This window comes from Dysidea avara, chromosome 9, assembly GCF_963678975.1.
Source record: "Dysidea avara chromosome 9, odDysAvar1.4, whole genome shotgun sequence".
In the NCBI taxonomy this organism is placed as follows: domain Eukaryota; kingdom Metazoa; phylum Porifera; class Demospongiae; order Dictyoceratida; family Dysideidae; genus Dysidea; species Dysidea avara.
In genome coordinates this window covers 30,072,977-30,097,011 of record NC_089280.1, presented here as the reverse complement: position 1 = coordinate 30,097,011, position 24,035 = coordinate 30,072,977, and the positions used below count along the sequence as shown (strand labels likewise).

Here is a 24,035-nt window from a genome sequence, read left to right as displayed (position 1 = left end):
TTAACATTTATTAGTAAAATAATTAACTTTCATTGAGAAGCTCTAGTTGTACAGTATTACAGTATATATGGCAGTCAGTAAAGATGGTAAACAAATTAAATCTGTAGCTATAGTGAACAATTAGTTTTGAACATCATCTGCTTCATGTTTTGTCTGCAGTCTTCTCAGATCGATTAACAGTTGTAAGACTATGTGACCTAAAAGGTGGTTATATACCATTAACTATAAATTCTTCATAATTTGAATAACAGAATTTGCCTTTTGTGTTTAATTTTGTGGGGTTTGTTGGTGGATATTGCAAAACTCAGTAGTTAGTCATGCACTATTGAATATGTTATACAGTTAGCCAAATTGATGGTATACTACTGAAAATGTGTCTTATATAGCCATGTGCAAACGTATACACAGTTTAGACAAAAGTTCTTGCTTGCCAAGGCATTTTATACAGTGTGCAAAGTCTTCATGCATGAAGCAGATGTTTTTTTAACTAGATACATTTTGCTCATGTAGATGTGGGCATACTTGTCAACATTCATGCAGGCAGGAGGGCACATAATAAAAATGACTTACAATATAGCGGGTATTTACTGTATGCAAGGACACATTTTAGGCACTTCACAATATTAAAATTGTGACAAATTTTATCACCTAGATTTTTGTTGTGAGGTTTGTATGCAGTGTGACAACTAACCAGGTGCTTGCTAATGTGTATAACAGACAATATAACAACTACTCATTCCACTACACAATGCGTGTTTCTTAGCTGAACTTTTCTGAGCAATACAAAACAGCTTCTCTGCTTCTTGAACTTCAGGCATGTAGTATCGTGAATACAAGAAAATATGCCCACTTGAAATTAAATTTCATACTTTCCACAAAAAATATTGGAATGAGTAATAAATTCATGCAAGGGATTTAATGTCACAAATTTGTCACCTCGTGAGATTAAGTGTTGCATGGTTTTGTATTGTCTGTGAGAAATAACATGGTATACAGTAACAACTGCTACACATGATATAATAATGCCAACAAAATCATTTTACAGAGTAGCAAGCAAGGCCATTTCCCACTTACAAAACAAGAAAATAGCCTATCCATGAAAAACAACACAGTATTGCATGCTCACCTTACTGACACTCCATATTGATCACTTCTTCTCTTCAATGGATGATAATTTTTAAACATTGTGTAGTACTGAAAACAACAAGATAGATTGAATGAAATCTTACACACACAATCAATAATCACTGCTGACCTTAGGTAAAAATATACAGATAATTATTATAGTAGCAAAGAGCATAGACTTGATCAGCTGAATAGAGAGAACTCCAACGTAATTATCTTCATGTCTCAATACAATTTCCACTCCAAATACAGATAAACCAAAAATAATAACGACTGAAATAGCAAGAAGTGAAACGTCTCCCTCCATGGCTAAGTTCTTGTATTTCATTTGCGACACATGAAAAGCTTGCCAGAATATACACAACAGTTCTAGTATTTGATACACAGCGTGAAGTATTCCCCAAATTATACTGTGGGAACATTTTGTATAATACTCCTATAGAAATACACATTATGTTCACACTAATGGCAATGAGCACACCTTACCTGATATTCAATAAACTTATTCTCCCTTTCACTTCTATCAACTATAAACTGGATTATCAGTAGCATGATCACTGGTACTACTAGTAATGGCAGCATTGCAAATATTGCTTTGTTTGAAATACATCTTATCTAAGATCCAGTAAAAAATATATAAATAGTTCAATGCATGTATGTACATTAACCAACCTTTCTCCGGAGCATTTTGTTTGTTACTATCTGATAAAGTCTCCATGTTTTGACTAAAAGAAGTGCATAACACAGTCCAATTCCAAACTCTACCAAGACTGTATCAACCTGTACAGAAAATATAATTGAATCATGATTTATTTATTTTTTGCAATGGTTCTAAGAAAGACAAAGTTTAACAAAAACCAAACTATAATTATACTAAACTACTAAAATGTGACCAAAAACTTTAAAAGTATGATGATGAAAACATTTAATCCTGAAATGTACATTTCAGGGGTGCATCCAGGTAGCAGGTACAGTGGAGCTGAAGAGAAGCTGCAGGTGGACTACAGAATTAAAATGTATTTTGCTTAGACGTACTATATTTAATGATACAATGGTTGGGACACTATTCCAGAAATCTGTAAACACTATAATGCTCTATTATTGGAGTATATTGATTGTGTATGAACATTCATTAGTTTGGAATAAGGGGATCGGAGAGATGCACATCTCACCTACTCTACATCTGAAAGTGTTTTGTCTAATTGAATGTATCCTGGTGGCTTATTTGTAGTTGAACTCTCTACAGGATGACTTGTTATGATTGAACTCTCTACAAGGTGACTTCTTGTTAGCTGAGCTCTCTAAGTTGACGTTGACTTGTTGTGTAACCTGAACTCTCTACAGCGTGCCTTGTTTTGTAGTTGAACTCTTTACTTACTGAATGTTCTAATAGAGTGACTACATTGTTAGAGTATCTTGATTGAGCGTTTGTTAGTTTTCATAGTGTAACTCAGTCGTTTTTATTGTGAATTCTAAACCCTTGAAAGGTTATTCTATGATTAATCCACCTATACTTCTAATCCCTATAAGTTAGTGGTTTACGTAGTAGGCATGGTAAACTAAACATTTTTAAAAATAAAACTTAATCACATGATTGTTACACATGCACTGTTGGTTTTTGTATTGTATCTTCGTGGTCGTAAATTTCAACCACTAAAAAGCACTCCTACAATCATTTGGCTAATTTAACTACAGACCAATTTTCTACTGGTTCCTCAAAGTGGTTTACCCTGTAGGCATGACAGAGACGTTTGATACTATTTTACACAAATAATTGTGACCGGATCTGCGAAAACCAGCATAATGGCACATTTTTCAAATTTTTTATTATTGATTGAATTTCCACCATAATTGATACTTTAACCCCTTTAGTGTGCCAAATTTCAACTTGATTGGAGTACGCATTTTGTGTTTTATGGCAAATTTTGCAAAGTATGCAAAAAATTATGAAGAAAAACCCTAAACTTTGGCTGCTTGTATATTAGAGACAAGTACACAAAAATTTTTGGAATTTTCAACTAGAGCAAGGGTGCTTGCTGATATTTGAAGCCATTTAAGTGCCAGACCAGAAACCAAATGCGGCTGTTGGCATTACTACGCAGGCTTGTAGAATAGCAAGAAGCTGTTCCCATGTGTGAAGCTGAAGAAGAGAAAACAGAGCTTCTTTGTGTTTAGAACAGCATTTATGACATGTTATTTTGAAAAGTTGGTGATTGCAGTTAATAGGAATTTGTGTGGTTACTTCATCAATAATGTTGGGCGCACGCAATCTTTGCACTTGTTTACTAAAAATAAAACTAGTTTTTGAGTGATAGCTATAAAAGCTTCAAATTTTGCACGGAGATAGGCAGATAAATTCTCTACAGGACTATGAAAAGATGTTGTCCAAAGCACTATGGCTTCACGAGTAATGGCGATGGAAATGCGAGGATTTGGTTAGTGAAACACACTTCCAGCGCTTACTTATTATCAATGTAAGCTATGGATTAATACTTTTCATAGATATGTGAGTTGCAACCTTAAGTATATTTAGCGCGATTTCCAGCGCATTAGTGGTAAAGATGAAGGACTACAGTTTCAATTTAAGCGTTCTGGAAAGAATCTCACGTAGCTATAGAACGGTAAAGGCTAGCAAAATTCTGTTTGGTTTGTGTTGAAGAGAAAGGGAGCCACTACCAATGTAAGTACCATACGGATTCATTTTACACGTTGTCTGGTTATAAGAGACAGTACAAAATCATGCATTGTATGGCTTTAAATATCCGCAAGCGCCCTTAATATCGTGCACTACTCCAACTTGTTTTAGTACTTTTCATCAATGTGCTATGGTCCCTACTCTAGTTGAAAATTCCAAATTTTCTTTTGTGTACTTGTTTGCTAACTTTTTTGTAAATAATTATTATGACTGGTGAACCCACGCATACCACATCTGAAATGGTACCATGCGCCCCAGCCGTATCAATTATCGTCTGAAAAGTGAAGTATCCATTACGCTTCGTTGTCAGCTACGTTCAACCTGTTACACAGCAGTATGAATCAATAACTGTTTGAAAAGCACCTCTACAATCAAAACAACCACTTTGAAAAATACAGACGATTTCCATTACGAAGGGAAGCCATCATGTGCTACCACCAAATTGACACTTTTCGCTGTCAGCAAAGATGAATGGAACACAAAGGAGGACACTGGTAAGTCCATGAAGAATGCATTGTATGTACTGTGATATGCCAAAAAGCATCTCTCAGGCTGAAGCAACGTCAAACAGTTAAAAAATCAAGCCCGTAGCCTTAGCCGTTATCTTGTCTGAAGGCATCAGTCAGTTGCAGAAAATTGTGTTAAATATATATATTTTTTAATTCCGTAACAACTTGTTGAAAGTGTTTTGGAAAGCTGGTTTGGGATTAGTTTTACCTAACCAATATTGCTTCACTGTCGTCAGGGAAAATTGAGGCTGGTTTCTGGGTGAAGTTATTTCATGGGTCACCCCTACTCATTTGTGGTCCCTACTATACAGTGCTATCGTACTGTATGATACATGTAGCTAGTAGGCTAGGAAGATTTCTTTCAAATTTGGTACAAGGACTCTCCTACCTGGATGGGCATCTCTACAACAAATTTGGTTCCAATCAGTTAAGGGAGTATGGAGTTACATATGTGTGAAAATCGCATTTTCTTTCTTCCTGTCAATATACCCAGCTTATTGGGCACATGACTGTTGTATTAAGGTGACTGCTTTATTAGAGTATTTCACTTACTGTTGCCCTGAGGGGCTATCATAATCACTATGCCTTGTTTACTGCAGTGAAACTAATTACTATTAAGTGCAGCTAGGGGTGTGGTCACTGGACTCTGTTTTCTATAGTAAACCAAGTTATTAGTAGCACAGGGGCTTCAAAAGATGTTTTGACAATTTATAAAGAGAATGTTGCACTGTCAGTACAGAAAAGTTTTGGTGAGTTTCAAAAAAAAAAGAAAGGCTTTTGTAAGAGTTTTCATGGATTTAATGCTAAATTTATAAGACATGATTATGATATGTATGGAATAAAAATAATGGCTCTTATAACTGCAGTGTAGATCTTTTCCAATAACACCAACTATAATAATGCTTCCAACACAATATACAGTAGGAACAATTCTGTTAAGTAAGTTTCCAACTGCTAATTATTGAAAATCGTAGCAATTGCCAGTAGAATGCTCTTGAACATAACATGTACACATTAACTAATGCATGTAAATACCTGACAAAGGGTACTAAACAATGAATTGGAGATGTTGTACTGATTAGCTCCAAAAATCAGAAGTTTTGGTATAGATGACAAAAAGATAAACACAGCAGCAAGTATTATTAATGCATTAATGATTGGATTGGCTGTTTTCAAATACCTATAGATAATGTCACAAATGATACATTTTATTCATTACAGTAACTAACAAACTTTTTCTTCCTTAAAATAGTATTAGATACCAACAACACAAGAGCAAATGACAAGAACACAGTTGTGGCCACTAAAGTGAAATACAACAGTGTTGCTGACACTTCCTGGTATTTCATCAAAGCTTTATAAGATGGTGGATCTATAAGCGAAAAGATAAGTTGTACTAGAATTGTACTCAATAATAAAGATAACTTACTATCTCCCCAAACATAATTGCAGGCATTAGCACTTCTGAACATTACAGTACTAGTACTATTGCAACTTGTATTATTACTGAATACTGTGTAAATCTCAACTGGACAGGCTGAGTCATCTGAACATCATCAACACTAAGGCATACAAGAATGTACTGCTAAAACACTTACTAATTATTTGTGAAATACGAGCCGTGAAATTATTACTATGTCCTTTCTTCAAGTCCACAAGACCCTATGTAGCGTACTTTAAGTATAAACATTGTAATGCAAAACCAACTAACTGACCGATGAACCATTAAATCTAATCTGGTTGAGAGACTCACTGAGCAACTCTGCAAATGTTTGATTTACTGTTGGAACACCTGTTTCATTCCTCATTAGAAAATTGTCTAACTTCTCTTCTGAGTTGGAATAATTCAGTGCTAAAATCACTGCCCATGTGACATCAAAGATCACTCTTGACAGATGGTAGCCTGGTATGTTTGAGAGTTCTGAAGCTGACATGTTAGGGTTAACATCTCTGTAGTATTGTAGTAATAACTGGTCTAATTCACCAACATCAACCTGTGACATACAATTAAATTAGCACTACAAGACAGTGTAGTTGTAATACATTGATATTCTGATCTGTTCCATTTTCATAATCAGCTCCCACCATTAGTGCATTATTCAATGACATTTTCAAGACATCTACACTGCAGTTACTATAATTATTATTTATTGCTACTTTCCAAATATCGTTGAGGTTCATTTCAGGTAGGATCCACACATGATGTTCATCAACCAATCCCATGTGGTAACTCTACACAACAAGTAGATAATATACAACTAGTGTTGTGAGGTATCACCATCACTCACCTCACACATTATAGTTGGTACATCAAGAACTGAGAAGAATCCTACTATAATCCGGATATCTTCTTTCTGTCAATGCAACAATAATATTGAAATAAACAATATCACAATAGGTTGTTTATGTACTTATCTACAAGGCTTTGTAACCCTCACACCTCGTTATTGGGCTTCTGTTGTTATTACACTTATTAAACAAATCCTGTGACAGCACTTCAATAATTCAATACTGAAAGAATTTGTTATCAAGCAAGTAGAACATTATGTTTCTTGTTATCCTTCATGCCTAATACTTAAAAATAATTTATTTTAATAATGACACCACCATATAACCTTATTAAAATTGACATTTCTTGTCTGCTATCTTTGATTTCCCAACTTTACACCCTGACCTTTTGAGGTGAGTACACTCTTTTTTTTACAGCTTTGCTGTTTTGAGTAGATATTACCTTCAACTCAGCCAATTGCCACACATCTTCATTTTGCTTTCCACTTAAGATAAAACTGGCAGTGTAAACTACATCAATACGGTTTGCTTCTAACTCTTGCTCAAGACATCCAGCAGCCTATCTTGTATAGCTACACAACAGTGTCTCCTCATATCTAATAACCTACCATACTGTGTATTCCTACAGAAGACAACAGCCCAACACGCTTCCATTTATTATTCTTCAGTAATTGATAGCGAACTAAATTAAGAATGTTTTCATTTGGCCCAACTCGATAGAAATAAGGAAATCTAAATCTATCCAGTGTGACGAGATGTGACCCATAAGTCACCTACAGAAAACATATGATTTCAGTATCAAAAACAAACTAATTATACCTGTGATAGATTTAACTTATTTCCAAGAATATAAGCAGCATACTCATTTACAAAACTCAATGGTGATCCCATTACTATTGGACTGATGAATGCATTTTGTGATCTTGCATATTGTACATCATCGTAGAAGTTAGCAAGTGCAGCAACAGACACAAGTACCTGTGAATGAAAAAAATATATGACAATACATTATGGCCATGTGTAAATATAACCAGATTTCACTATTGGAATATATTATACTTCCCCAGTATGTGGGAGGATCTGATAGTTGAAATTAGCCAGTACAGATGTTCAGTAGTTTTGTTCTGACTTCAGGATTGAAACTGAATCACTACTACACATGCATAGAATTAGGGTTTTTATAGCTATGTCGTTACATAACTTGTATGGTACATAACAATGACTCTATGCCAAGAAACAATACAATGTTTTTGTTTCTACATATGTTGAGCACAATGTTTGAATACATGACCATATATAGAAAAGATATTGTTACAGCCCGCCATACACATTAAATGTGCAGGTTACATATCTATTTGATAGTTATAGCAATCATTCTAGTGCAATGAATTATTACATGAACAGATATACATGTACAGATCAGGTTTAATGGTTTCACATTCTTGATTCATATCAGGTCAAAAGGACAGCATTTAATTCACAAACTGATATAAGATTTCAACACAAACTGAAATCATTGTGTGTAGCTACTGTTAAGCTTTGTCACACTGGCCATCAATAGGTATACATACACTCAGCAAACTGTTAAACCCAATTAGCACAAGGGATATAAATAAATAAAAAGGGAAAATAATACTATACATACGTGTGCTTATGTAAAATGAACGAAGTGGTTGAACTCATTGGGTGACTGGTCACCCACTGCAGCTACTAGCCTTGCAACAGATCTACGGGAAAGTATAATGCTTGAGGGCGTTGAGACCTACTTGTTAGCAAGGCTCTAACCATTTTAATGACCTGCTAGCAGATCTCTTAACTATCAAAGATCAAAGTACATTATGCATGCCATTAACTGATATCATTCTGTGCAGTAGTACTGTATATTAAGGATCATGACGGTTAATTTACACTTTCTCACAAAAAAATACAGACCAGAAACCAGCCTCAGAATACATACGTACATTCGTGGATTCCTGCTGACTTACTTTGGCAGGCATCTACCAGTACAGTGTAATATTAATAAAACTCTTTAATCTAAGGATAGACGAAAAGTAAGAAGTTTTATGGTTTGTTTATAGGACAGTTTTAACAGGACAATGTTGTGCTTTATATAGAGTAAAATTGTGATGGCTGGAAGCAAAAGCATTTTTATCTTTTACTTACATCTACATGTATGCTGTTGTATATTGTGCACCTTTTCAAATATATTGGAATGTAATTCACTACAGATGATTATATAAACCAACATGTATGGCTTGAGACTATCATGACTTGTTTGTTATTTGACAGTTACGCATGGCAGCTACAGCTGTTTATGGGTTAAGGCCACTAAATAGACAAACGGTAGCTACTATGGTACGAACCACTCAAATGCAATATCATCTCTGAGAGTACGAGCAGCTAAACAACTCGTTAATTATACCCGTTTCACTCACAAGTATTCATCCCACTTTGTTTGGGATGAATACGCATGAGCAAAATGGATGTCACACTCTTTAATTAGCAAGTTTTTAAACTGCTCGCAGAAATGACATTGCATTTGAGTACCGTAAATAACAATTACAATGCCATTACAGAAAGAAGATACTGGATAAGTCCAACCTTCATTAATATCTTGCATCTTTTCAGTTATCCATTGTATGGCAATTAGCCTCACATTTTTAACTATCATACAGTACGATAGTACTGTATAGTAGGGACCACAAAGGAGTAAGCGTGGCCCACAAAATAATATCATCCAAAAACAGCCCCAATTTCCCCTGATGATGATGAGGCAGCATTGGTTAGGTAAAACCATAGATAATGTATGCGTTCCTAATGGATTGGAAACGCCCGTTAAATTATTTTCCTATCCTAGTTACGGTGCGCCAATACATTGGGAAATTTGTTGAGTGGCTGTTTGGCTTTCTCTGGCTTGTTTGAAGGCCGGTTCGAAGGCGTGGACATTCCTTTTACATTGTTTATTGTGTTGCGTTGTGTACTGAACAAGAACACAGCGTGTCTGTGGGTACTGGGAGAAATATTGTTTGCGACAGGTGACAATGGCAGGTACGCACTAGCTAATAATTCAACAGCAGTACTATTAGCCAACTTCTTGTCACCACATTTACACAACCAAAGAAATGTATGATACATTGAAATAAATTTTAAGCTACAGTACCGCTCAGCTTGAGCTAAACAATAGCACAAAGTAGTGCCTGTTTTCTGAAGTTTTATCGAAGCAGTGGAAATATACAGCGAAGCAGTGAATATCTAGCTAGCCTATTACACTCTGTCTGCTACAAGTGGTGTAAACAGCAGCAAAAAAACAATGCTACACTTTCTGTTTCTTCAGGAAATTTGCACAACCATTTTGAAACACCATATTTCACCTTTGAACCTGAATTTTCTTACGCTATTGTTTACTGCTCTCCAGCGTCCCTACCCAGTCCAGCCTCCAATTAGTGTAGGTGGTAACTAACCCAGCTGTAAACAACAAACACTAATTTGCTGGTTACAGGTACAGTGAAATCTTCCTCCTGTCGAGGCCATAAAGTTTACGCACAGTGAAACAAGGATAGCCCATGACGTCACTATGTAAATAATACGGGCGTTTCCAATCCATGTGACATACATTATCTATGGTAAAACTAAGCCCAAACAAGCTTTCAGATCGACCTGAAACGTTTTCAACAAGTTGCTACGGAATTTAAAAAAAAATTATTTAATGGAATTTTTTTAGTGACCAACTGACTGACTGACTGATGCCTTCAGACAAGCATAACTCGATAGTGGCTAAGACTACAGGCTTGATTTTTTCACTGTTTGACATCACTTCGTACCGCAGTACGTACAATGCATTCTTCATGGACTTACCAGTGTCCTCCTTTGTGTCCCATTAGTTTTTGCTGACAGCAAAAAGTGTTGATTTGGCGATAGCACGTGATAGTTTTAATGTGGCAACCATACAGCATCATGGTTCTAGTAAGGAACTACCAGGTGCTACCATGGTAGCTGCTACCAAGCACCAAACAAGCTGCTGATGTACCTAGCATGCACTGAGGTATCCTGCAGTGCTACTGTATGTACCTACGTAGGATACCTGGTGTAGGTATGTGCTACATATGTATAGGTACACTAACTACACCAGGTACGTATATCAGGTATCTCAGCTACCTTAACCCTTATACTGGTGTACCTAGTGCATATCTAGTATGCACTAGCACCTACGCCTAGCACACACTAACTGCTACCAAGCTGTTTGTAACATAAATCTTTGGAGATGCAATGGAATTTTCCATTAATTTTTGAAACCATAATGATATACGTACTGGCATGGGTTCACCCAATAAAAATAAAATATTTCTCTGTCTGTCAGGTTTCTAAAGCAATTAATCCATACAATAACTCCATATGACATTAGTGATAATAAGAGACTGCACAACCAAACCCAAAATCAATTCTAGAAGTTTCTTAACTAGATTCTATCTATTGCTGGGGTGACCAACCACAAATTTTGTACCCAGATGATCCATATGGCCTGGATGGTAATCCAAATCAGACCCTGGTTTAATTTAAGCATTAATAACTACATTTTGGAAACAATGTAGCTGGACTTGTTCATGTGGTCTGCACTCATTTAGGACTGATGTGCATTATATAGAAAGGACTATCTGAAAGAGCAAGGTAAATATTGCTTAATTTGGTGTGGCTCCAAGTAAGCCTACAAATAGCAGGTTAGCTTGTCTCCTTGTATTGAACCAGTCTTATTATGTAGATAATATCCATGGCCATTTATACATCCAATATAATTAAAACAGCTTAGTTGTAGGGAAAGACTTCATGAAACTGGTAACTTAAAGAGCTGATATCTGGAGCGGCCAAGAATCAAACTACTTATACAAATTTTTTTTTAATCCATGCAAAAACACCTAGCATTGGCTGTAAAAAAAAGTGCACCCATGAAAGTAACTGGCAATTGAAATAGCTGATATCTGAAGCGGCCAAGAATGAATGCTGATATACAACTAATTGGAATTAACAAAAGGTTTAACATTGAACCTTTATCTTTCAGCTGTGTTCTACATTCACTCTTGCTGCATCATAAATTGATTTCTTTTAACTCTAATTGACTGGTAATTTGGCCGCTTTTTTTAATATTCAGTGTATAGAGCAAAAAAAAAGGCGGCCAAATTACCAGCCAATTAGAGTTAAAAGAAATCAATTTATGATGTAGCAAGAGTGAATGTAGAACACAGCTGAAAGATAAAGGTTCAATGTTAAACTTTTTGTTAATTCCAATTAGTTGTATATCAGCATTCATTCTTGGCCGCTTCAGATATCAGCTATTTCAATTGCCAGTTACTTTCATGGGTGCACTTTTTTTACAGCCAATGCTAGGTGTTTTTGCACGGATTAAAAAAAAATTGTATAAGTAGTTTGATTCTTGGCCGCTCCAGATATCAGCTCTTTAAGTTACCAGTTATTTTTACTTTCATGAAGTCTTTCCCTACAACTGAGCTGTTTTTAATTATATTGGATTACAGGTACTTGTAGTTTCTTGGAAGCGCCTTTTTTTACAGCGAAGGTGTTTTTGGGGTGGATATCACTCATTTTTGTTATAGTGATAGTCTCACTGGTGGAACAACAAAATTGTTAAAATGGTAACATTTAGATGACTGATATTTGGAATAATATTATTATCTTGGAGAGTCAAACATGTGCACCTGTCATTGTGTTTCACAAAGGCATGCACATTACAGACACTGTTCACACTGTAAATTTGGAAGTACAAATTTACAGTGTAGAATAGACAGACTGTTCTATTAGAGTATAGATCTATGTTTACTGTGGCATTCATTTACTATTAACAAAAGTTTACAACATCTCATATCTGTGGTAAATGCTTTAGATTATGCTCATACTTAGCAAGTGCCTAATTAGTTCACAATTACTACACAACTGGCCATTGACTGTTCTATTAGAGTATATTTATCTTTTTTTGATAATATTATTTACAAAATATATCTGTGGTAAATACTTCAGGCATCTTATGCTCAAACTTAAGCATTAACTGGGTGCCTAATAAATTACTACACAGCTAGCTATGCATAATTTTGACTGAATTCATAATACAGACAATTTATTGCACAAGCACTGATGGATGGTAATAAGACGCAATGCTTACCAGCAGCTATAGTGATCTTACTTAGTTCACTACAGCTATATACACATAAGTCTCAGATTACATTTCAAGTGTTTGAGTGTTGTGGCACTGTAGGGAAACACTATGCATCTCTTCGTCTCAATGACTGCATCATCATCATATGTGACCTAATTTTAGAAAACCGTCGATATCCACACAATTTTCAAAATGCATTTTATTTGTTCTTTGTTTTCTACAGGGACAGAGGAATGGACTAGCCAAGTTTCAGCTTCATAAGTTAAGCAACGTTAGAAATACAGCACTAGACAGCCGGACGAGCAAATAATTTGATATGTACATAAGCTATCGAGAAAAGAATCTACAGGTGCTTACATAAACCATCATAACTTACTGATACAATGACGTACGGAATTGAACCTTGACTCATTGTGTTCGCCATGAATTTGTGCATCCACCAAGGTATAGGTTTTCCCCCAGACATGCTTCTTTGTTCGAGAAGGAAGGCAAATTCACTGAAACACGATCGTCGGTAAATTCTTTCGTCACCGCAATGTAAACAAACGTCTGTAACTTTGGAATCTTTTTGTGTATGGAGATGAAACAAAGATTATTGTACTTCCCATGGACAGGCGAACACGATGATGCCCAGGATTTATCCATTGGCGGCTTAATTCGCCCACCAGAGAGGCGATAAAAACTTGCGTAATTTTTTTCCTGGAGCTTGCGTTATTTTACCCATAGCTTTTAAATGCGTTTTATTACAAAAGTACTGTTGTGCGTATATTGATGGTTTTCCAAAATTCGGTCACATATTTAGATCAACTGTTGTAACTGGATTGACAAGGTGTACAGATTTTCTAGTCATATAGAATCAATAAAGAGGGATCAGTAAAGAGGATGGAGGGAAACCAACAAGACATCTGATAATTGAACAATAATTATAGGAGGAACAGTCAAAGTGCACTTAAATAAAACATCTCAATTAATATTTAAAATTCTTTGCTGATACTATAACCATAAACTCTGCTCTGGCAATTATCTTATCATTGTGTAGAACATTATATAATTTGATTCTTAGTGTGTAGCTAGAGCCTTAGGCCTCATAGTGCATGGAATAGCAATTTATACTGGCAGATAAAAGAATACCTTGTATACGCAACCTGAAAGCTAAATACATCAGGATAGCCATTATTATCAAGAGTCCATGCAAGCATATAACAAGAGTTCATTTTAATATGGGACTCTAACCATCTTTTGGACAATGTAAATATAGGGCATCAGAGCCGGTACAGTAGATACAACCAGTGCATTGAGATACTAGCCTTTTTGGCTGGAATTAAACTTTCAAACTTGATGAAGCGAATTTGGTCACTGAAGGGGGGAATCATTTCGGTTGCGATCGGCCAATACTGAAGATGGGGCACGTCTTGATGTTGTTGCTAATGGCTTCTGGGAACGCGGGCAGAATGCTTATTTTGATGTTAAAGTCTTCAATCCTTTTGCTCCTACGCAGTGTTCAATTTCTTTATCACAGTGCTACAGGCGTGCGGAGCTAGAGAAGAAGAGAAAATATGAGGAGAGAATCCGGGAAGTTGAGCATGGGTCATTTTCGCCATTGATTTTTTCATGTACTGGAGGTATGGGACCTTTGGCCACCGTTGTTTACAAACGAATTGCCACACTACTCGCTGAGAAGCATGGACAATCATATAGCAAAACATTGTACTGGTTACGATGTAGGCTGGGATTTTCATTGCTCCGTTCAGCTGTTCAATGTTTAAGAGGTTCAAGGTCCTCTTACCACCGCTGTGGATCGGGCGAGACAGCTGTCATTGACCTTGCTTATGCAGAAGGCAGGCTGGACTCAGCTTCACCTGACTAACTTTATATTTGTTTCATGTGCTTGTAAATAAAAAAAAAAAAAAAAAAAAAGTATACTTAATTAAAATTTTCTGAGGGAGTATGCCCCAGAGGCCCAGACTATATAGACCAGTTGACTTAGTCTTAGCTACCACTTTCACCTTACTCTGGTGCCCCTGATGTATCAGTAACATATAATAGAGTAGCTATAAAAAAAAGCTAGGCGAGCATTTGCCCTACCATCACGCGTTCTATGCGACCATGCATATGCATCATCACAAAAAATTAGCAGCACACAAACAATCCTATATACAGTAGCTAGGCTATAGTACACACGTACCGCATTGCTGTGTTATGACTAAGGACAAGTACCACACAAGACTGACAATTATCACATGATCTATTTAGGTGAAGTCCCTTGGAATGTCCCAAGCGGACACACGTGATATGCGGTTTTAATTAAAATTCTGGTTAAAATTGAACTAATGTTGTTTAAAATGGCAGTCCAAGAAGGAGAGTGAGAGAGAAGTAACGAAACTACATTAAGTCTTATTGTAACTGGATTTCATTTCATGGTGAGGTGTACTTTAATGCAGAGGCCGTACACCGTTGCTGAAGTATGAAAGAATAAGAGTCTGGAGTGGAGGTTAACGAAACTGATTAGATCGAGGATTAGATCATCGACATGCACTGATTAACCGAATTTACGGTATTTTAGAGTCTCGCCAGGCGAAAACTCCTGGTAGCTCCACTAGCTTGTATTATCTCATGGCGAGATTGTTGACAAGGTGTACAGACCAATTACCAAAAAACCGTGGCTATCTTGTCATTTTCCACTTACATCATCATTAGAAGTCTTGAAACTTTGGCTGCAGGTGAAAGTCAGTAAGCGAATCTGTGTCAGATATCAATGTTTGTATGAAAAAGTATACCCATCATGAGTCACATGTTCTGGTCTAAATTACTGAATTTATGTACAGTGAAACATATGAAGAAGTTTGCTGCATGGAACAGACATTATTTTGCTAATCACAGAACACTGTAATTTTCACAAACTAACCAGCAGAACTAATTCACAGTGCTTTGTTTCATTGTAACACTAATGTAGTGAAGGTTAACATTGGCTGTCAAGACATTGAAATAGATCAGAGCATTCCTTTCCAAATATCCGGCATTCAATTTGCCATAGAAAAAGTAAGTGATTTTCAACCTTAAAATGACAAGCTTAAATTTCCTCTGATTTCCTTCTGCTATAGCTCATCTTAATCGCTATTCACTGCTCTTTCCAAATCTGGTTCGAATCTGAGGTATCTATCACATGTCATGGGTTATTATGCCTTTTATTACATGACTCCAAAACACTCAATACAAAATGTATGGGGAAATCTGGTCAGTTTAGGCCATTTTGACAAGCCCAAATTTCCGTGAATTGGACTTCGTTTGGCATCATTGTACTTGCAGAGAGTTGCTCTACATGTATCAAATTCAGAAAGTTACTAAACAGACTCGAGATAGGCGGTACACGATAATTAATTAAATTTTTAATAATTTTTCAATTGAAATGTATTGGACATGCCTGTTCCAGATGGAATTTTTGCCATGAACAAAAGTATAGCAAATGTCTGCAAACTTCTTGATATGCCTGTCTATTCAGGTCTCTGTGTAACATTGTCAACTGTTTAAACAAACCCAAATGTTTATTTTGTGTAAAAAGTGACAAATTTAAGTGTATTGCATTTAATGCTCACCTATCTGTTTTTACAGGCAATCTAGTCATTGTGATTTACCCACCAACAGTGGATGTGGTTGAGCTACTTAACTCTAGGACCCTTATTAGTATTGTGAATTTCGGATCAGTTTACATGCATACAGAACTCGAGGAATTATATGGTGTTTTCTTTTGTAGTGCTCAATATTGTGACGTCAAAAGGTGTCATGAATTTCTACATGATTAGTTGATATTGTACTATCTCATATGATGGTAACAAACTAATACCCAGGTCAGTCTACGTGTTGTGCGTATAGTATTAATGTTTTCCTAGTACACAGATTCTTTTGTATATTGTATGTATTAATGACACCGTCGGTTTTGCAGGCGCCATCTGGTCATAGCAGTTCACGTACTAGCAGTTGGATGTAGTCATGGTAAGTCACGTTTGACCAGGGAAAAATGCTTGCTTGTTGTTTTACAGGACTGGTATCTTGTGTTGTCAGAATACCAAGCAAGATGTGTTTTGTGGTGACCACAAGCCCAGCCCTAGTGATAATTAGCCAGTTGTCTGATTAGCAGCTTTGACTTAAGGTATGTGCACAAGCTCACAGCAATTGCTTCGTAAGTTGTACTTTTATGCACTAGTGTAACTTAATGTTACTTAAGATCAGGTATTGGTTGTAAAATTGGTTAAACAATATATCAGGCATTTGCTTAGCTTAAAAGTGGGAATTGCGACAATTGCAATCCTGAATTTCCTGTTGTATAGCTAAGAAATATATTTAACATGTACATGTTGTATTGGTGGCCACTTGTTGTTTGACAGGTCTCCTCGTGTTCATGTTTACATACTTAGGCACCAAACACATTTACGTTACCTCTGGTACACCAGATTCACTTATAGCCTTGAATATAATTTTTAATGTTTAATTCAGTGCCTGCATGCTTGTTCTTTTACAGGACTCACTTAATCTTGTGCCATCATGAAGACATCTAAGAAATGATCACTTGGTGTTAAACTGATGTTTATTAAATTTTTGTTATGTGTTATAATAGCACTGTTACATGCTTACTGTACTGCAAGAAATTTTCATGAATTCTGCAGCCATCTTATCCACAATTAGAATTGCCTTATTAGTAGCTGTCACGGCAGTTCACACTTCCACGGCAGTTTCACACTTCCACGGCAGTTTCACACTTCCACAAAGCACCATCAGTGTAAGGCGGAGCTTGTGTTGTGGCTTTCATTATGTATGTAATGTAGGGCAACAATTTTTTGTCTGGAATGTGGTTTGTAACCGTATACATGAGTTTTGGTCATTCCACACAACTTGCAAAATATTTCTTGTATCATAAGTGGTGCATGGCACTAAATGGAGCATTGACTAACGACCTTCCCTAGTGTTTGTACGTTCTTTTATCACGCTTTCACACCTTATTTATAAGACATCTGCCGATTATAAATGCTCGCATGGGGTGTGGCACTAAATGGACTCTAAAAGATTTCTGCTTAAAATGCCTTCCCTAGGGAACTTACGGGTCTGCACGCTTTCACGACTTGTTTGTCAGACATTAGGGCTTGTGTCCACATCGTGTCTTCAAAATTTATTGTAGGGATTAGAGGTTTGAATGGAGAAAATATGCGTAGGGCCAACCAGAATTAGATAATGTCAGGCTTAGATGGCTGGTACAAACACGGGTAAGATGACTGGTATAACGTGACGATACGTGTAATACAAGGTAGAGAAATAAAGTGAAATATGTCTAAATACGGCTATATTTTTTATTTTAGCAAGGTCGCAAGAAAACGACGACTAAAGATTTTTTTATTACGTAACCCAATACAAATCCATTGAAAGATGTTGCATAATCCAGGGCTAATATTGCGAAACCGACCCTACATGTAAATAACTCACAGTAGTGGCCGCGTCTTTTAATTGGGCGTGCGCTTCGTAGTTTCTTGGCTCCGCGCCTCACTACTGTGAGTCTCGATTATATGTAGCTACTTTTTGATTGTGATTTACATTTTTTTTTGTTTTTTTTTTATCATTGGCTTGGCACAAATTTAGAGGCGACTTTGAGTGGTCACTGGTCTACCTACAACCAGTGCTTGTGTGTCTATAACATGTATTACCAATGCAAGGATTACTGGTATACATGGACCAATTTCCATTGAAAACAACTCAAACACACGAATGACGCTGGGTGACATTCCAACTATATCCTGTACTTCAATCTTTGTCCTTATTCAAAGCAAAAGTCAAAAGAAATTCGCAGTTGGTCAAACGACAAGCACTGTTTTGAAAGTATATACCAAAATTGATACTTCTAGAATAATAATATGAACAACATAATTTTACAAAAACACACTGAAATTAACTCAAGAGTCATGTGCAATTTTTCCAAATAGAAGGAAAAATTAATTAGAAATTTTAAGTTGGATTAAGGCAAAAGGTAGTGAAACAAGAGAGGTTGTCTATACCTGCAGATATACTAATCCCTTATTCAGTCATGGATACAACATTATTTTCCCTTTGATTCCTAATCCAACTTACAAGTTTTCTTTTACTTGTTTGTTTACTTTTCAATAACATAATTATGACTACTGAACAGCACATACTGCATCACAAAAAGTGCCAGACATGCCATAAAATAAATTTTGCATCTGGACGTGTGCCTTAACAAGCCATTACTTGAAGTGAAGTGACCATTTCACTTCATTTTCAACTATGGTAAAAATGAAGAACAGTACGAAAAACATCTCTGTAATCAATAGTGTGATAGCTACAGTAGTTGACACAGTCACAGGGAAGCTCTATCATGAATCAACACCTTGTTGTCAGCAAAAAGAACTGGAACACAAAGGAGGACAGATTGATGTGTGTATTGTATGTATTGTGGTTAGCAAAAAAGGCACATCTCAGGATGAAGCTGACATCAAACAGTGAAAATATCAAGCCCATAGCCTTATCTATTGTCATGTTATACATGGCTGGAGGCATCAGTTAGTCAGGCAGTAGAAAATACAGCTTAATAATTATTTAAAATAAATCATAGAAACATTTGGCTTGGTTATGCCTAACCAATATACTGCCAAGCTGTTATAAAGGAAAAGTTAGGCTGGTTTTTGGGTGATATATTTGGGCAAGAAAAACCAAAATGAACCATACTGTATGCAGAAATTTTCGACCTATCAAAATTTCATGTATATATTTGCCAATCAAATTACACACTTTCAACAAACATTTGACGAGCTACTGTTATAGTATGTCATAGCCAAAGCTTCATACTTCGTAATGCACTTTAAATTTCATTTAAATACATGAAATCAAAGTTAGAAAAATAAAATTCCCCATAGGGAGCCCATACAAAAATAATCGTACACAGATAGTTTACGGCACCACTTATAGTCAAAAGTTGTCAAGTTTTCCACGAGTTTCTGTGGCCAGTGAGGCTAGAAGAAGTGACCCTGGGCAAAGTAGATATGCTGATTTTAAATTTGCCATCTGTTTTTTGGTGAAAAGATGTTTTCTGGCAGTTCACGATGAAAATACGCCTTGCAAAAAGGTATACTACCATCTAGGACTGTTCAGAATCTTATGTTACAACCACCCTGGCATTCAAGGCATCCATCAGCATCAATCCAATTGTAGTTTAAAAGTGAGCAGCGTGTTTTGTTGAGTGGAATTGCTTTATAGCATGCAACGTCATGGATAACTTCTGAGAAAACAGTGTTTGGCATGTAATACAAACCTTGTAAGGCTTCACAACCACCTGTTGAGATATACTGATGTACCTACTGCTGTTATCATTTATTTGTTGTGGCTGCAATATGACTGTATTTTCGGTCAGGGATAGTTTATTATTGCTCTTGATTATGTAGTGATGTCATCATAATTACGTAATAATTACCATCCTCCATATTTTTATGTGGCAAATAAAGGAAAGTGGTGTACAAAAAATGCAACCTCACAATAATACTGAACATTACTGATTGTATATGTTGCAATATGATTGTCATGTTTTATAAAGTAGTTGATAGCTGTGACCTGTTATACCAAAGAGTTCACTCTGTTATGCAGTACAAGTACACGAAAAAATTTGGAATTTTCAACAAAAATGCACAGTAGGGATATACCACTTCTTATTGTTTTACGGTGATTTAATATTATGGACTACTCCAACTTGTTTCAGTACTTTTTATTGATGTGCTATGGTCCCTACTCTAGATGAAAATTCCAAATTTTTTCGTGTACTTGTTTGTTAACTTTTTTTGTAAATAACTTTATTAAGACTGGAGAACCCACGCATACCGAATCTGAAATGCACCGCGCACCCCAGCTATATTTATTATCGTCTGAAAAGTGAAGTATCCATTACACTTTGTTGTCAGCTATGTTCAACCCGTTACACAGCATTTCGAATCAATAACTGTTCGAAAAGTACCTCTACAATCCTCGCACACAAAAAGAAAGAAATAGTGCCGCGCGCCCCAATTATATTAATTATCATCTGAAAAGTGAAGTATCCATTACACTTCGCTGTCGGCTATGTTCAACCCGTTACACAGTAGTACGAATCAAGAACTGTTTGAAAAGCACCTCTGCAATCAAAACAGCCACTATGAGAAATACGGATGATTTCCGTTACAAAGGGAAGCCATCATGTGCTACCGCCAAATCAACACCTTTAGCTGTCAGCAAAGATGAATGGGACACAAAGAAGGACACTGGTAAGTCCATGAAGAATGCATTGTATGTACTGCAGTATGCCAAAAGGCACCTGTCGGGCCGAAGCGACGTCAAACAGTGAAAAAATCAAGCCCGTAGCCTTAGCCGTTATCGAGTTACACTTGTCTGAAGGCATTAGTCAGTAGAAAATTCTGTCAAATAATTTTTTTTTAAATTCCGTAGCAACTTGTTGAAAGTATTTCAGGTAAATCTGAAAGCTTGTTTGGGCTTAGTTTTACCTAACCAATACTGCCTCATCGTCGTCAAGGAAAATTGAGGCTGGTTTTTGGGTGATATTATTTCATGGGCCATGCCTACTCCTTTGTGGTTCCTACTATACAGTTACTATCGTACTGTATGATACGTATCACTTGTTAATTATTTCTGAATATATGTAGTATACGTGTGCACTATTAATACTGCACAGAACATGCAGTATTCTTAGCAAAACCAAAAAACATTACGCTACAGAGGAGTGGTCATTCTTGAGAGGTTTTACCTAGCTCATGCATTTTACTCAAGGGGTAGCCAACCGCCCACGCCAACTTCTAAATTGTGTACGAGAGTCCCAATATTTAAGTATTGCAAAACGTATTTCTGTATTATTTCAATACATAGCGTAAGTCACCAATTATCGGCAGGTACCAATTATTAGCACTTGTAAACTATAGAGGCTACAGGGTATATGGAGGCTACCAAGTTCCACAATGGGCTGTTATATTCTTTCAGAGAATCGCTTTCATTCAGTGATTATTGTTGTTAAAGTGCTATACAAGCTATGCTGGTTGGGCATGGAATTGCATAAAAATAATTTTATATTGGAATCCAGTATGCTTTTACATCTAACCTGAATATCTCATCTTCGTAAAACTTCTGGAAAATGGAGTTATCCAAGGACTGCACTGCCCATAAAAATTTCACAAAGAACCAACGAGGCATCATGGAGTTACACACAAAATTGCACATTGTACCGATAATTGGTCAATCACGAAAGTACAGTTGCCGATAATAGGTACCCCATGCCGATAATTGGCACATGATAGGCATTGTGATTTCCAGATGTTCACTCACGTGAGATAATTAAATTTGGTGTACTAAGAGAAAAAGGACTGCTCTGTTAAATGGTTCAAACCGGAAGTTCATACGCCATTGAATAAAGGAATTACAACTGCGTGATGAAATGGTGCCGATAATTGCTATTTCATAGATTTATACCAGATAGTGTACGAGAGTCCCAGCTTGCGAGATACCCCTTGATTTTACTACATTAAGTGGTTCTGCAGTGAAAATTTCATGCTATTAGGAGCTTCATATTCAAATTTATGGCACCTCTGATATTGTGCTTGGTGCCATATAATGTACACAAGAAAGCCCTGAAAATGTCGTACTCAAAAATCACTGATCTATCAACTTCTTTCACTAATAGCTATCTCTTGATAGGAACCATCAATTGAGGTAGGGTTTGCACTAAATGATTCTAAAAGATAGCACAATATTTGCCATACCAAAGAATTTAAGGGATGTAAACATTTGAAAATCCCGAGGGGTATGACACCTCTCCAAATCACGTATGCCCTTCAGCTACCAAATCAAATTTGAGCGGTTTCACCCACGCAAATGATTAAAACTGCTTGAAAACTACTCTCGAAAACATATTTCTAAACAATGCAAGCTCACAGTGATACGGTACTAGTTTAATCATGAACTACTGTTCTTCAGAACACAGTAATGACATCACAAATTACACTATGGCAACCACGCGTGAAGTTTCAAATCAAGTTTCAAATCACAAATCCAATTCCAACTCACAAATCAGGTTTCAAATCACGAAATGATTTCAAATCACGTACAGATTTGTGAAGGTGTCGCACCCCTCGGAAAATCCCTACTGTATGATTAAAAATCAAGGCGAGTTTGACCACTCATGATCACTGAGCCAGTTGACCTTTTTTTTTTACCATGCAAGGACAAAGACTCAGAGTACAGGATTATTGGAGTGCTAACCCCTTGCTATTATACTTATACACAGCACAGAACAGTCTCAATATCATGACTTCATTAATAAAGAAACAATTTAATACATACCTCTGCATTTCTAGACTCAACTGGAACACTGGCAGACTTTGATGGCGTGTGTAGGGTATACCCAGGTAGTATATCTGTGCAGTTGTTGGCTAATTCTATCGCAGCACGGACGGTAAATTCCGTGATGTTGTGGCAGTAATCTTCGTAGTCGTCGATACAGTCGTACAGGTCGAGTAAGTATAACGGACGATCATCACCATTACACAAACGGCTAACAGCAACCAACAAGGCCAAAACTTTTCTCACGTCCATTAGCTAGATTCCCATGAAATACGGAGCGGATTGGTTGAGTAGGGATCCTGACCTCAGGTTCAGAGCGAAAACAGCGTAGCTTATCATCCAAAGATCATGAAAGTATAAGGTGTAGTCGGCGGGAGCCTCGCGGTTTTAATGTTGTGGTAATTATTGTGTGCGTAGCACGTAAACACGCGCCGTGCGAATGTTTTTTTGGGGGGCACACTTTTGACTTAGAAATTTTCACGCATTACTTTTTCCGGATAATGTTGCGCATGTAACATTATCCGGAAAAAGCCCTAGCCCCATGTGTGGTATACTACTCTATGTAATCACTTTTAGTGGGTGTTTGTGGTTGAAAAAATGTGTTTGAGCAAATTTTATGTGAGTCTAGTAGTCCAGTCCAGTGAATGGATACCCTTCCATATCACGATTTTTCAACACCATCCCTCACTATTAAATTTTATTGATGGAATGACATTTGCATTGGCTGCAAGAAGCCTAAATGGTTAGGTATGTAGTTTCTTATTACACGCATACCATAATATATGTCATCTTATTAGACTATCACTCAGTCATTGAGTTTTTATTACATGCACATGTCATCATGCAGCTTGCATTATACCAGTAACTGTCATGACAGTATAGCTGC

General features: G+C 36.5%; 1 protein-coding gene and 1 long non-coding RNA gene across 3 annotated transcripts; one reads left to right on the top strand and one right to left on the bottom strand.

Moving 5' to 3' along the window:
- LOC136266285 (gamma-aminobutyric acid type B receptor subunit 2-like) lies at positions 1 to 23,527 on the bottom strand. Of its 2 annotated transcripts, XM_066061297.1 has the most exons (16): positions 23,150 to 23,527; positions 7,438 to 7,596; positions 7,227 to 7,391; positions 7,061 to 7,177; positions 6,618 to 6,683; positions 6,373 to 6,561; positions 6,045 to 6,323; positions 5,928 to 5,991; positions 5,759 to 5,875; positions 5,563 to 5,701; positions 5,365 to 5,509; positions 1,798 to 1,905; positions 1,612 to 1,740; positions 1,256 to 1,561; positions 1,127 to 1,194; positions 1 to 197 (listed from the first exon to the last, which is right to left on the bottom strand). In XM_066061297.1, exons 1-16 carry the CDS (start codon positions 23,399 to 23,401, stop codon positions 143 to 145), a joined length of 2,358 nt encoding a protein of 785 aa, XP_065917369.1. In that variant the 5' UTR covers positions 23,402 to 23,527; the 3' UTR covers positions 1 to 142. The 2 variants fall into 2 exon arrangements, with proteins under 2 accessions (XP_065917369.1, XP_065917370.1); XM_066061298.1 differs by lacking the exons at positions 7,061 to 7,177; positions 7,227 to 7,391.
- On the top strand, positions 16,464 to 17,403 carry LOC136266693 (uncharacterized). Its single transcript, XR_010706236.1, has 4 exons — positions 16,464 to 16,623; positions 16,719 to 16,768; positions 16,838 to 16,925; positions 17,295 to 17,403. It is a non-coding gene; the product is annotated as an uncharacterized lncRNA (long non-coding RNA).
- Positions 23,528 to 24,035: the final 508 nt, after the last annotated feature.